General features: G+C 38.3%; 1 protein-coding gene across 2 annotated transcripts in view; it reads left to right on the plus strand.

Annotated features, from left to right (window-relative positions):
* PDK3 (pyruvate dehydrogenase kinase 3) overlaps positions 1-15,182 on the plus strand; it is a 1,115,542-nt gene that overhangs the window by 281,656 nt on the left and 818,704 nt on the right. For both annotated transcript variants that reach the window (XM_044072300.1, XM_044072301.1), the window contains exon 2: positions 9,692-9,833. In XM_044072300.1, the coding sequence (XP_043928235.1) occupies positions 9,692-9,833 (142 nt within the window). The remainder of the gene's footprint in view (positions 1-9,691; positions 9,834-15,182) is intronic.

Here is a 15,182-nt window from a genome sequence, read left to right on the forward strand (position 1 = left end):
CTTGGGGGTCTTCTCAAAGTGTTATAATCTAATCTAGGAGAGTTGAATAATCATCCTCCTTGAACTTTTCTTCTCCAAGACTGTGTAATAAGGCTTGTGTAAGAGTCAACACCTTACTTCACCACCGGATTATCCCACTTCAAATATTGATAAGGATGAGAAGGCTGATTCCCTCCATCTACACTAGATAATCCCAAGTTCAGGGAGATCCTTCAGATGATTAGAGTTAAGGCTACATGGCCATGAGAAATCCCCTCTTCACTTAAACTAATCTTAAAGGAGGCCTTATAGTCTCCCAGGTCCTCCTCATGAATGGTGCCTTCAGTTGACAAGATAGTTCAGCTGATGGTACAAATATCATGAAAGAGTCCCGCTGTGGTGGCCCCAGTTCTGGAGAGACTATACAAGACCTACAGCCTCCTAAATACAGAACATGCTTGGCTGAGACCCCCAAAGTGGACACTGTTGTTGCTGTATTTGCCTTCACAAGTACTCGTACTCCACTGAACCTAGCCATCCATCCACCAGGTAAAGAATTCCATGTGTTGGGTGGACTAAGAAGGTGAGTTTATACTTTCACATCCTTTAGTCTGAGAGCATGAAAGTATATGGCACTCATGCCCTGATTCCAGAGGGACCTGGCTAAGGAGACCTCCTAGAATGTGGAAGGGTTGTCTGATGGGGATCATAAAGGAATCTTAAAACTTAACTTAAGTCCCAGATGTGCTTTTTTATTGAATGCCAACATGCACTTGTCTCACAGCATTATGGATTGTTCAGTTAGAGCAAAAAGTGTTGTCCTTGCTATGGAAAGCCATGCTTGGCCTCACTTCATAGACTTTGCCTGTGACACTGATGCCAATTTTACCAGTGTCCCCTTTGAAGGATCTCTGCTTTTTGGTCAAGCTATAAAAACTCAGCTACAGAAACAGGAACAAACTCATTGCTCTTGGCATCAAGTTTCAGCCTCCATGACACACATTTTCAGGATGCAACTGAATGCATATGAACTATGGTTCTAATGCTCCCAACAGAGTTTGAAAACAAAGGGTATGGGAGAGTCACAGATGTTGTGGCAACTTCCAGGGTGACAGACAACTCAAAAGTGGCCATAATTGCCAAAATATATTCAGGAAATCAACGGTTCTTCATCTGGGGCCTACAATCAGCTCCCCGTGATCTTGCCCAACTATCTTCCTCTGCCCTTCACAGATTACAAGTGGGTGAGAGACATAATTTCTACAGGTTGCACCATTCCCAAACTACAGTACCTTCCAGTTATAGATATTCCACCTCTTCAAAAGGCTGCAGCAAAGAGAGAGGCTTGCAGTTTCATCTGAAAAGAACATTCTTAGAGGTCCTACTATACCAGCAAAGGCTAGGCTTTTACTCAGAGTCCTTTTCAGTAACTAAGAAAACAAAGGATATTAGCCCTATTCTGACCTTAAGTGCCCTATATCAATAAGAGAGCCATTGTTCATGGTCTTAGTGCAGCCAATCATTTCTTGCTTATATGAAGATTTACCAGGCTTCTTGTACCTCTAGGACAACTATGTACTTGTAAAAGTAACAAAGGAGTCAAGGAGGTTATTTTTTTCCTGCATAGCACTCAGTCATTTTCAGTTTTGGAAATTGCCATATGACCTTACCTCAGCCCCCCAGAGTGCTCACCAAATGCATGTCTGCAGCAGCAGCAGTACTTCTAAGACTGCAGATGATCAGAAGCTTTCTATAACTGGATGACTGGCTCTTGGTGGTCCCAGTAATGGCAGTCTCAAAGTCCTAGACAACTCTCATGCATTCCATCAGATTTATTGGGTTCAGTTTGCATACTCTGGCTTGTTGAACAACTTCATTCAGGTGATTTTGTCTCTTCAGTCAATGGTATTTCAGATACTACACAGCCAAACTGTTACAATTGCTGTACTGCACAGTCAAACTGTTCCATTTGCTTTGCGTCTGTGGGTGATTGGGTTCATGGCAGCATCACTTTACATAATTCTGAATGCGTAGTATCACAAGAGAGTTCAATGGATCCATTTACTAGTTCCTGTTGATTCAGAGACTAGAATTTCTTAGAGGTACAAGGATCATTTCAGATGGTGGCCGCAGAACTCTAACCTATTTATGGGCAAACCCTAACAAGCCCCCATTCTTACCATGATGGTGACCATGGATGTTTCTGCTGGAGATCGGAAAGGATAGCCGAAAGGTGACGGTGCCTACAATTACACACTTAATGTAGAGGTATCTGGGGAGATATCAATAACCAATGCATGGACTAGGTTATTGGATGAGGCAGCATGGGGTCAAGAAAGTGTAACTGAAGTCCATGTCCTGATTGAGGAACATGGATTCAGAATGTTCAACCACAATATTTTGGATATAATCCCTATGTGTTTTTCACTGTGTCTTAAAGTTTTACTTTTTTTCTAGAGCACAAAGTAATATGGTGGAACATATAAAAAATTAAAATTGTTTTCTGTATCTCTTCTGTCTGGGTAGGTAGCTGGATGTATCACCCATCTCTGAGCCAAGTTACTTTTTTATTCATTAACCAGCATAGTATAAAAAGAAAAAAATGCCTTTTTCAGAGGCAGCCTGAAAGTGCTGCCTGATTTAGTGACTTTCTCAGTAGCACACAGTCTGCAAGTGTAGACTGAGAAAATCAAACCCAGGACTACAGGGTAAAGCTTAGTGACAACCCACAGCCTTAATGTTGTGCGGTAAACTGCTTCATTCTGACTGGGTTTCCAAGACTTTGTTACATTGCTCATGACCTTGCTTACAACTTGATTTCATTTAAAACACAGATTATTTTGCAGAAAAGCAATGTGTATGGAGCCTTGGCTTTCTTTAAAACTTTATTTCATTTAAAACACTGATTTATTTTACGTGAAAGAAATATGTATGAAACACTGATTTTTTGCATTTACACATGGAAGAGAACAACAAGCTTGCTATGGCAATTACAGCTAGTCTAAATGGAAGAGAACATTTAATTCTCCCAAACCCACACTTAGCAGCTTTTGAAAATATGTATGGGTTGGATTTACAGGCTTTTATTGTCAGTAAGCGTAATGTTTATTATCTTAACTTGATGCAAGAGTAGGCATTATTGTTTAAATCTTTGTCCAGCAATAAAAGGTTATGAAACTTGATAAAGGACGGGGAACTATGAAGGGTACATGTTAAGTATTCTGATGGATGACAACAAAGTTGTTTTAGTATCCAGAAAAGAGGTAAACACAGTAAACAAAAGCATTGATGTGTTTTATCTCTGAGCTACTTTTTTTTGGGGGGGAGGGGGCATCTCACACCATCTAGAGAAATTCTTTAGGGTGAATAACCTCTTACACCAGCAGTATTTGGTTGCCTAAAGTACACAAGAGCATGGTTGACCCCCCCCCCCCCACACACACACACACACACACACAGAACAGTTTAGCATCAGGTCAATCCAGGACTAAGATTTACTCACTATATAGATTACAGACTTAAATGTTTCTTCCTGGACAAACCACATAACTTAGACACTTGGCACTTTTTAAGCACACTCAAAGACACTGAAATTAAGCAAGAACGTTTGTTGGTCAGTTGGTGTAATGGACCTTTCTCATGTGTTCCCCATAATGTAGGACTTGATAGGTTCAATGAGGCTGTTACAAGGGAACTTGATCTAGGAAGCAGTGATGTGCATATATTAACAGATTTTTTTACAGAAATATTTACGTTGTCTCTTTTTACGGAATACATTAATTTAACTAAAGAGATGAAATATCTTGATGTTACATTTGCTAAAAAATTAAATGATCAGTGTTTTCAGAGTTTCATTTATTGTAGGCCTACATTTTCTAATGCATATTTGACTGTCATAGTCACCACTCCCATTTTCAAAAAGTAGAGTTGTTTAAGGGCTAGTTTGTAACAATATTGTGTATGACCTCCTTTGACAGAACATTGGAATGAGAGTCTGGTAAGCCTGAGGCAATGTTTTTTGATAGAGGTTATCCACCAGAACCTGTAAGCAAGGCTACGCAAAGGTGTTAGCCAAATGTGGTAGAAGATTCAAGCCCATTCTGTCAGAAGGGATTGTGTGTGTGTGTGTGTGTGTGTGTGTGTGTGTGTGTGTGTGTGTGTGTGTGTGTGTGTGTGTGTGTGTGCATGTATGTGTGTGTGTGTGTGTGTGTGTGTGTGTGTTCACAATAGTGTATATGTATGGAGGAGTGCGCCACTGTTTGATGAAAAATTAACTAAAGTCTTTATATTACCCTTCTCGCACCATGGGACAGTTATTAAGAACATTACTGCCAAAAACTGGAGAACTATGTAGAAAGGCATCTCCAATTTGGAACTGATGTTCATTTTGTTTACAAAAAATGTAAAAATCTCAGGAGTTTGATGGAAAATTGTAAATCAGCACCAAGTGGTTTTGGTGTTGTTATGACAAAATGTAACTGCTGTAACCAATGTGCATATATTCATGAAGCAATGGAGGTGACCCTGGTGAACCAGGTGAGAGCACTGGAAAATTTAGTTATACTTCTAGAGATTGCTGTATGCCAACAATGTTTGGCATTCTATATTGGTAAAACTGATAATGAACTTAGGAAGAAAATTTACCAGCATCTCTATAATGTTAAAATTGGTGCCATCTACAATGCTGTATTCAAGCATTACAGTTTTTGTGGTAATTTTACAAAATTTAAATTTTGTGTCACAGAAAAAGCTCAGCACTCAGTGAGGAGTGTGGACTGTTGAATATTGCTACAGGGATGCAGACATTCTTGGCATGTTAGATGTAATACAACTATTCCCCCTTGACTAAATGACAACCTGTCTGTTAATTTATTAAAACGTAAGCCTGCTAGATTGTAATCGCATTAGTATATTTTATTGACATTTTTATGTATGATGTATTTACAGACAGGGCATCTTCTTTCTACGTTTATAACACACACATTTAGTAATGGTTTTACACTTGTGGTTAATGCCATAGATAATGTTTAATATTTAATTCTAATTGTTTTTATTCACTGATTTTCATTCATCATTTATTAATTTTTTAATTCATTGTTTTCAAGTATTCATTTGAAGCAATTATTTTGCATATGCATAAGCTGTATACAAAAAGTGAACCCTATCACGTAATGTAAGCTTTTTTCTTTATTGACCAGGAAGTTCTGGGTGGTAGTTTTTTTGATGAAGTTTCCTGATAACTGTGCCAAAAGTGTTAATAAACTTGCACTAAGCCCTGCAGCATTCATAACATTTTTTGTTTGTTTTTTCAGACTTTTTATACATTAATTGATGTATTTCTTGTCATCCTTCTACTTATGGTTACAGGGTATTATCAGGAGCAGGTAGTTAAATATACATGTTTATAGGCAGAGACCTCTCTCCATATCTCTGTCCTTTTTTGTCATAGTCTGTGTTTATGTGTTGGGGAACATCAGTCATAGGTCTTAGAAGGCTCAGAATGGTAGGTTCTTAGGATATGGGGGCAGTCTTAGCAAGCCCATAAATTATGCCCTAATACAAGGCGTTACATTTGAATAGTGATTGTTGTACTTTAAATGAATCATAGTATATGTCTGTGTTTTAAATTAGTATAACAAAAAGAAACAAAATTCTACACTGATACTGTGAAGAAATGGTAAAGAGTTAAGAAAGAAGTTAACAAGTAAACAGAAAAGGCATACCTCTCTGTTGTTCTTTAGGTACTAAGTTTTGGTTCAAAATTTTGTTCTGACCTTCCTAAAATTGGATTTTTTTAAGAAAAACTGGGGGGTTACATCAATAAATACTGTTACATCATTACAGCTACAGACTTGTTTTACTTCAGAAAACATGTTATTTCACATCCTGTTTTAGATCAACTAAGTTAGTACTACTAATATTTTAAAAAGTGTACCTAATTTGGGGCCTTTTTCCTTAATTATTTTGATTTGTCCTTGATTCTGGAGGTAAACAGTTGACAGCTATGAAAGAAGGCGAAGAAGAAAAATGAATGGAGAAAAGAAGAAGACAAGCAGTCAGGGAGGGAGGCAGGAGGTGGGTCAGTGGCTTTAGAATGAAAAAAAGCTTGGGGGAGACTTTTGTGAACATGAATAGAAGGAATGTGTGCAGCAGAGGATTATCAAAGGGACATGGTTCTTGAAAAATTCATTCTTCTTGGAATTTCTACAGACACTAAGTAACCCGTGAAAATCCCTTGTTACTATTCCGTATAAACAAAATTATTTCCATAGAAGAGGATATGAAAAAGAGGGCAGCTAGGTTTATTATTAGCGAAAGTTGCAGAAATATACGGGTTTCTCACAAACAACAGAGGGAGGCATTTGAAAAAAAAAAAAACAAGAAACTGAAAATAAATAATGCAATGACATCTAATGGAACACATTCCATACTTCTGAAGGAAATGGGAAAAAAGGTAGTAGGATAACTAATACCCGTGTTCAGCAGGGTCTCAGAAACTAAGATATGTGTGTGAAGCAGACTAGAAAGAAAGAAAAGGGTATGTGTGTTTTTTAAGAAGGTTAAAATGTTTACTATAGACTTCCATCTTAACCTCAGTAATAAAGCGTTCACCTTGCTGGTGCCATGTCAGACTCCAAGCCGGTCACAAGTGGTGTCCCACAGGGCTCAGTCCTGGGCCCCCTCGTGTTCGGCATCTACTTTTCAGAAGTGCAGGCAAACATAGGAGGATTGTGGCTGACAAAGTTTGCAGATGACTGCAAACTGGGTGCCATAGTTGAAAATCCATCAGACACAGATATCCTTCAGAGAGGTCTCATAGAAACAGATAACTGGTGCCAGAGCCATGGCCTTAAGCTAAACGCCAAAAAATGTATAGTCCTACCCTTTGGTAAAAACAAGGTAACCCCAAGTTACCACATAGGTGGCAATCCATTAAGCACAGAAGAGGTTATCAGGGACCTGGGGACCCAAGTTGACAGTAACCTTTCTTTTGACACTCACATTGCCAAAGTGGTTAGGAGGACCTTCTACATTGCCCACCTGATTATGAAGGGATTCACATCCAGATCAAGGGAGGTCATTGTTCCCCTGTACTCTTCACTTATCAGACCAATGATTGAGTACAATGCCCCATTCGGAATGTATCTTACCCGACACCTGCAGCAATTGGAAAGACCCCAAAAGTTCCTCGCCAAAAGGATAAAGGGGCTCAAAATATGTCATATGCTGCCCGCCTGAAGAAACTCCAGCTCTATTCAGTCGCATACCGTCTGCTCAGAGGTGACCTGTGCCTGACATACAAAGCCATGTCCAACCCGGAATTAATGGACATGCTCCACCTCAAAAAATCAAATCCACCAGAGCCACAAGAGCAAGAGACTTAAACCTCAACACGGATATAAATAGGACGTGCTGGAGGGACAGATTCATCACCCAGAGACTCCCTATGCTGTGGAACAGAATCCCGGTCCATGTGAGACAGAGCACCTCGCTGGCTCTGTTCAAGAGGAATCTTGACCAGTGGATGGGAGATTGTAGGTTTACTCTGGGGATCATCTCTGTATCACTGCTGGACAGAGGCACGACAAACTAATGGGTATAGTATTCTTCAACCTAAGGAGTGGTGAAAGCCACACAACTCTGGCTAGGCTTATAAATGCCCTAGGACAGATAGCCTAGTATGAACCTATGAACCTATGTGTTATTCAGGTAAATGACCACGATTTACCTTTGATCCTAATGAGTTTTAAGTAAGACCATATAATTTCACTGAAGACAAGTTTTCCAGGCAAACCATAGTAAATGTTTTTGATGACAACCATTTTAAATACTGAAACTGAATGGCCGAAAAATGGACTTATATATACTAAGTCTGAGAGAACCATTTCTTGGAATATTCCATTTTCTCTGAGTTATGTCAGTCTTGGAGTTGGTATATATAGGTTTGAGGGTGAGTGAGGTACTTGCCCTCCACATCTGGGGGGTGCACACTGGCTTGCCTCCCTGCAAAAATGAAGGTTAAAGCAGAAGAGAGATGTTCGAGATTCGCTGTTCTCCTGTAGTTTCAGTCTTTGTTTTGGTTTGTCAGCACTCAGCATTTTGAGTGGCAATATTTCAGTAGGGAGTCATTTTTGATTTAATGACAGGGATAAATAACAGGGAGGAAACAATAGATATGGCCTTCGTGGATGTTAGCAGCTTGTTTTTTTACCCCTTATAAGAGCAAATAAATAAACAGAGCAACTTGAGAACTGTAATGGTCATAGTTTTAATTTGGTTAGAAGCAGACTGATTAGTAGGACAGCATGGATGACAGTGACTGGAGTTCAGTTTATAGAAAGACAGTGACAAGTCTGATACATTGGAAATTACTATTCCAATTTTTTTATATTTGCTTTTTGCTCCTGTTTTTCTTGCTAGCTATATTTTAGTGTCACAAAGCTCCAATAACCACCACAGAATTCACTTTTATTGCTCACCGAGCATCCCCTTTTGTTATGGGATGTTTCCAGTATCATTGATGCTGTCTTTCATCACTAGGGCTTCCTTGTTCAAGAGTATGGTGTAAGGTACCATTTTGGGTTAGGGGCTTAGTGAAGTATGATTCAAGTGAGAGTGAGATTTGTTTCTTATGTCTGTAGTAGCTGATAAGGGCATACAGTACAGAGCAGCATATTTGGTCATTTGTGCTGTATCAAACGGAGTGTATTCGTATATCCTCCTGCAGTGCTGGACAAAGTTTTTTGTTGAACTTTTTCAGGGAATATATGAGTAATAGGTTCACTCCCATGCATGCCCTTAAGAAGAGGCTTGTCACTATGATGCTCAGTCCTGCTTGACTTTGCCTTTTCAGACCTCCTGAGTCCCATATCCTACTTGCAGTAATGCTGGTAATGTGTTATGTAGCCATCTGGAATCAACACTTAGGCCCAGTCCTATACCACTGTAAAAGAATACTTGGTTTTGAGTTGGGAATACAGATAAGTACTCACCAAAAGGAGGCTGCTGTGCACTACATGCCCATATCATGGGAACCAGAAACTGGAAATGGTGCTTTCTTGGTTATTCATGTGAATATCTTTAGGCTTACCAGTGACAGAAGGACATCACATTAATCTACATGTTTGTGTTGTGTAATGTGGCTCCCTTAATATCCTCTTCCTCTTCATCTGTTCCATCTCTTTGTTTACAATATTTAGCATCTTTCAGGTCCTTAGATATCTTTTGTTTTCTGTATCTCTTCTGTCTGAGTAAGTAGCTGGATGTATCCCCCATCTCTAGGCCAAGTTACTTTTTTATTCATTAACCAGCATAGTATAAAAAGAAAAAAAAATGCCTTTTTCAGAGGCAGCCTGAAAGTGTTGACTGATTTAGTGACTTTCTCAGTAGCACACAGTCTGCAAGAGTAGACTGAGAAAATCAAACCCAGGACTACAGGGTAAAGCTTAGTGATAACCCACAGCCTTAATGTTGTGCGATAAACTGCTTCATTCTGACTGGGTTTCCAAGACTTTGTTGCATTGCTCATGACCTTGCTTACAACTTGATTTCATTTAAAAAACAGATTATTTTACAGAAAAGGAATGTGTATGGAGCCTTGGCTTTCTTTAAAACTTGATTTCATTTAAAACACTGATTTATTTTACGTGAAAGAAATATGTATGAAACACTGATTTTATAGAACATGAGTGCTATTTTTTTTCTGTTGTAGGTAGAGATAATGCATGTGAGAAAACATCATTTATGTTTTTACGGAAAGAGCTACCAGTTCGTCTGGCTAACACACTACGTGAAGTCAACTTACTACCAGACAACTTGCTAAGCCGCCCCTCAGTTGGTCTTGTACAAAACTGGTGAGTACAGAGGCTGGTAGGTATAATAAAAGTAATGAAACCAATTTATCAAGCTGCACTAAATATGTTCTGGCTTCTGTTGTAAATGGGTTACAAGTGAACTCAAGTCTGATAGTTAATTTTTTTGTTGACCTGAGTGTGCACAAACATTAATTTGCTTTACCTGCAATTATATTTTTTTAGGATTTGAACCCCCATTTGGCAAGCTACAGAGGTACAGGTCCTGCTCAAGATTCAGCTAGCTTTACATCCTTTCCCTCCAACTCCAGTTACTGGCACTGCAGTGTCTGAAGGTTGAGTAAATAACACAATGATGCAGATAATGTAGTGTAGTTTCAATCATTTATATAATAAAATATTAAAAATGAAAATGTTCTAAAAGAATGGTGTATCATATGACAGGAAACATCACTGTGGCTAACTCACAAGCATTAAGGCTATATGCCCCATATATTGTAATGACCAACCCTTTTTGGCCACATTTTAGTTTTCATGTTACAGACTGGTTGTGACACTTGTAGTTACTCTTCTTCATGCAGCTTTAATGTATTTGCCTTATGTAAACATCATCTGTACAGCTTTAGTTTTCCACATGAGCAATATATGATTTTGGTTGCATTTGCTTTATCAACAACATCAAGATGAAGGTTTTGTCATGGCCTTTGTGTTGTTATTCTGTCTGCAGCCTATAAATCTGGTATTGTTCTGTTACTGTGTGTTGATTTTCATGCTTCTGTAATATAGCAAGTAAGTAATTTGCTTTTCAGCCTTTTGGCTGCTAACAGTTGAGCGGAAATAGATTACATCTCAGCAATGCAGTAGTCAGTATTCCAAAATGGGAGATGACAGATCTTACAGCTTTGGCTGCAACTCATTTTCATGAGGATTATCATTGTTTGGAAGGTTATGTACACTTGCCTTGTGCACATTATTTCTTTCTTGAAAGAAAAACAGGACTGAATGTTTTTCCTTATTGATGGGTTTTGCTCCGACCATTTAATTGTAACATCTTCCAGTCACTGTATTTCTAAGTCAGCATCAGCATACGTCTGTAGTTTTTCTGCTTTTCCTTTTGTCATTGGTAGCTCCAGTATTACACAGACTCTTGATTTCTTCTAGCAGCTCTTAATGCCTTTCTGGTAAATATGCTGTACTCAACATATCAGCTATGGTACCTTGACTGACTACTTCCCTTTCTGTTCATACTTCTATAGGTTAAGTAACCTCCTCTGCAGTCTTGAAGATGGTTTGTACAAAAGCCTTCTGAATATACTTTGCAAGGTGTTGTGGTCATTTTCCACCTGAACTTCAATACTTTATATCTGTATTTTGCAGTTTGTCATAAAATCATACACTACAGCTGACAGTTCCTCTTCTGTCTGAGCCAACCTCTTTTGTGTTTTTATTAAAGCGCTTTGCCCATAGCCAACTGGTCTTTCCTCTTATAAGATCACAGCTCCTTAACCATCCTGATATATACTTGCTATACAACTGGCTTATTCACATCATAGTATTTTAATGCTGGTGCATCTGTGACTACGTTTTTTCATGGCTCTGTTCCTATACCACATCTTTACAGTGAATTTTCATGTCATGTGATACACCTTTTTTAGCTTTCTTTTATATCTGCAGTGGTGGTGCTGCGGTAGCATTGTCGCCTCACAGTAAGACGCTGTCCGGTTCGATTCTCAGCTAGAGCGTCTTCTGTGTGAAGACATGCGTGAATGGGCGTACCTTCGTTGAAGGTTGTGTGTCAGGGCTGGTAACTCGGCACGTAAAAATCAACTACCAATCATTAGCGGACCGGAGTTCCGCTGTGGCGACCCCTAACCGGGAAAAGCCAAAAGACACAATAACAACAACAACAACAAGAGGAATACTTATCTTAGACATAGGTGCAAATTTTACAACATAATGCATTGTTCCTAGAAGCCACTGTAATGTTTGTGTATCTTTAGACCTTGATATTTGCATGACTGCTTTTGGTTTTCAGGCACTCCAGTATTAGAATATGACTCACATACTTAAACGTTGTTTTTCTTATTTCACATTTCCTGTTACTTAACATGAAATTCTTGTGTTTTAATCTGTTTAGCAGATATATCAGTTTGTTTATCAAGCTGTTGTGCCTGACCATTAATAGGCTAGCAGTTATGTTTGCAATACCTTCCCGCCGTTCAATAACGTGTAGTTTCACTTTTGATTAAGTCTGGTCCTGATGAAATATCAAACGGAAATATAAGGAACCTGTACCATCATTCTGTTGTATTCAGTACATAACTTGGAGAGTGCTTCATCTATGTCTATCTGCCAGAGGCTCTGTTATGAATCAGGTACCAAAAAAAATATCACTTGGCATAGATGAGACCATGTTCTTAACTGCAGTCACTTGGATATTCTATCTTTTAACTACTTTGTTCAGTTTTGCATTTCAGTATAAATATAAACTTTAGCTTTCTTCACAACAATGACAATAGCAGTTATCCATTATGTTGGTAGTAATTACTTCTGAATGGCACCTAAGCTTTCCATTCTATTTAATTGCTACTTGCTACCACTTTTAAGAACATCTAGTACTTTCCTATGAGACTAAATCACTGGCATAGCATCAAGTTTTATTTGTGCAAGATATTTTCTTACCAAACATTCAAGGTTTATAAATAAATCAAAACAGGCAAGCAATGCAGCATTGTTATCATTCTGCACAGTATCTGAAATGGCTCTGCAACCTTCTGATTGAATGTGTACATGCACACAGTATTTGCTTTTTGCACTGTAAATTAATTTTACTATGCCTAGTTTCTCCCAAACCAAACAACCCAGAATATTAGAATTTACTAACTTAAGTGCGGTGGTGGTGCTGCGGTAGCATTGTCGCCTCACAGTAAGACGCTGTCCGGTTCGATTCTCAGCTAAAGCGTCTTCTCCGTGGAGACATGCGTGAATGGGCGTACTTTCTTTGAAGGTTGTGCGTCCGAGCTGGTAACTCGGCATGTAAAAATCAACTACCAATCATTAGCGGACCGGAGTTCCGCTGTGGCGACTCCTAACCGGGAATAGCTGAAAGAAAAAAAAAACACACACTTAAGTGCTATGATTTAGAAAAAATTGTACTTCTTATGTTTAAAGTCACATGTCAATATGTTCTGACCCATTGGTGCCACCTGATTTCCAAAATAGGTTAACAATTAATATTTTCCAGTCCCAGTACTTTAAACGTGCATGAAGAGAAAATATAACACTCTGAACCTGTGCTTAGTTTGAATTCTGCATTCTATTAATTCTCAGTATTTATTTCCAAAGTCTGATTTATTGTCCTGTTTTGATGTTTCTGATGTATACTTTATTCTTACTGTACCGACCTTCACTTGAATAACACCACCAAACAGCTAATTTTTATATTTCTATTTAAGAATATAAATTTTAGATACACTTGTTTTGCTCCCACATATTGTAGAGGAATGTCCCTTTCTGCAGATTCTGTAAGACTGATTCAATTCAGGAGAAGTTTTTCCTGTCATGTGTATAACCACACCTTCTCCATTATGCATGAAATTGTTTAGTATGTGCATTCATCTGGCTTTCATTGTGGATTTCTAGCACATCCTGGGTTATCTTTGATTCATGTTTTATTTTGCACACATGTTTATTCACATTAATTATTTTAAGAGTTTACTAGTAATTCTACTTGTTCTGCTCACATGCATAGCTTTTAGTAAAGCCAAGTTTGCTTTATCTTAATAGTTACCTTAGTGCAAAATTATTAGTATCAGAAGCTCAAGAGATAGCATACTTGCCTTGGATGCCAGAAGATAACAAGGCTATGGGTTCTATTCCCACCCCTGATACTTGGATTCATTTTCTATTACTGACCTGCAGTGCAGCATAAAGGGGGTGCTTCACTGCTGAGTGCGCCATCCTTCAGATGAGACATTAAAGCAGGGCCCCATTTGTATAAGGTGGTAGTTCAAATGGATGTAAAAAGTCCAATGGCATTTATTGAAAAGAGAGGGTAAATTTCCTGGTGCCCTGGGCACATTCCCCTCTGTTCTTTATGTATACCACTGTGGATATCCTCTGAAAAAAAGGCAGATTGTCAAGTGGAACTAACCCTGCCAACAAAGGAAACAAAAGAAAGAAGTAAATTATGCAAAACTCTTAACATGGAAGTCATTATTCTTTATTGTAGTAGCACTGGTGTAACACCTCAGCTATATGGCTTCTCAGGGGGATAATTACAGACTCATTGAAATCAATAATTTTTATACAAGATTCTCAAGTGATTATCCAATCACAAAGCAAATAATAGACAAGATGTGTACAATATAAAGATATACTGCAGTATACTTACCCTAAGATATGAATCAATAGGAATATTATGTTGGCTTTCCAATTAATCCATTAGAAATAATACAGTATAGTTTGTCTGAATATCCAATATATTTTGTGGAGGAGAAACATTCAGCGAGGAACCAAACTGCTTACATATGTGTTCAGGATGCACTTTTTCTTCTTTTTATAGCCTCCCTAAGGTACATAAATCTTTATATAAGCCCCTTGGTCAACCCGTTGTATCAGAAATAATTACTCCTTTGAAGTTGTTGATGCGGCCATGAATGACATAATTTCTTTCCTTTTTATTAAACAGTTATAATTATGTATGAGAGATATTGTTTTTTTTTTTTACAAAATATTCTTGAGTAGAAAGAAGCCTATAAATGGGCTATGTATGTTGTTATAAGATTACGTAGCAGTGTCAAACTTGAATATGGTGTGGATGTAATTTGTCTTGCAGGACTTTTCAGGATTACTGTTGCAGTTTGTAAGGAACATGATAAATTTGTATTTGAATAATGATTATTTCACATTTTATAAGAAGTTTTTCTTACAAATGTACCCCACATATGCAAACTTAGGGATGGGACAGTTGGAAGAGGAATATTTATATAATTCTGTTTTTTTTTCATAATCATGTTTTAGTCAGTTACAGTTTTACTGAAGATCATTTTGTTGTTGATGCAGGTCTGCAAGTGATGTGAGATTCTTTTAGCTCACTTTTTTCCCCTAAACCTTTTATTCTTTCTGGTCTTTTACCCCAGTGCCTTCGTCCATTGCTGGGTCTATCAATCTCTCCTTCCTCCCTCCCTCTGAATAACAATGATTTTTCTCAGGCTGTGGCTAATGTGGAACTTAAGGACATATTGGGGGATGTAGCTGGAAACTGATTCTATGAGAGATGTATTTTTATATTATGACTTACCCTCTTGTCCTTCCCCTTCACCCATCCAGGAATTGTCCTAGGGCTACTTCCATCATATTGAGCTACTCCAGCCCTCAGGAGGGCTGAGA

Source organism: Protopterus annectens, chromosome 5.part0 (assembly GCF_019279795.1).
Source record: "Protopterus annectens isolate FY-2018-M chromosome 5.part0, PAN1.0, whole genome shotgun sequence".
NCBI classification, from domain to species: domain Eukaryota; kingdom Metazoa; phylum Chordata; order Ceratodontiformes; family Protopteridae; genus Protopterus; species Protopterus annectens.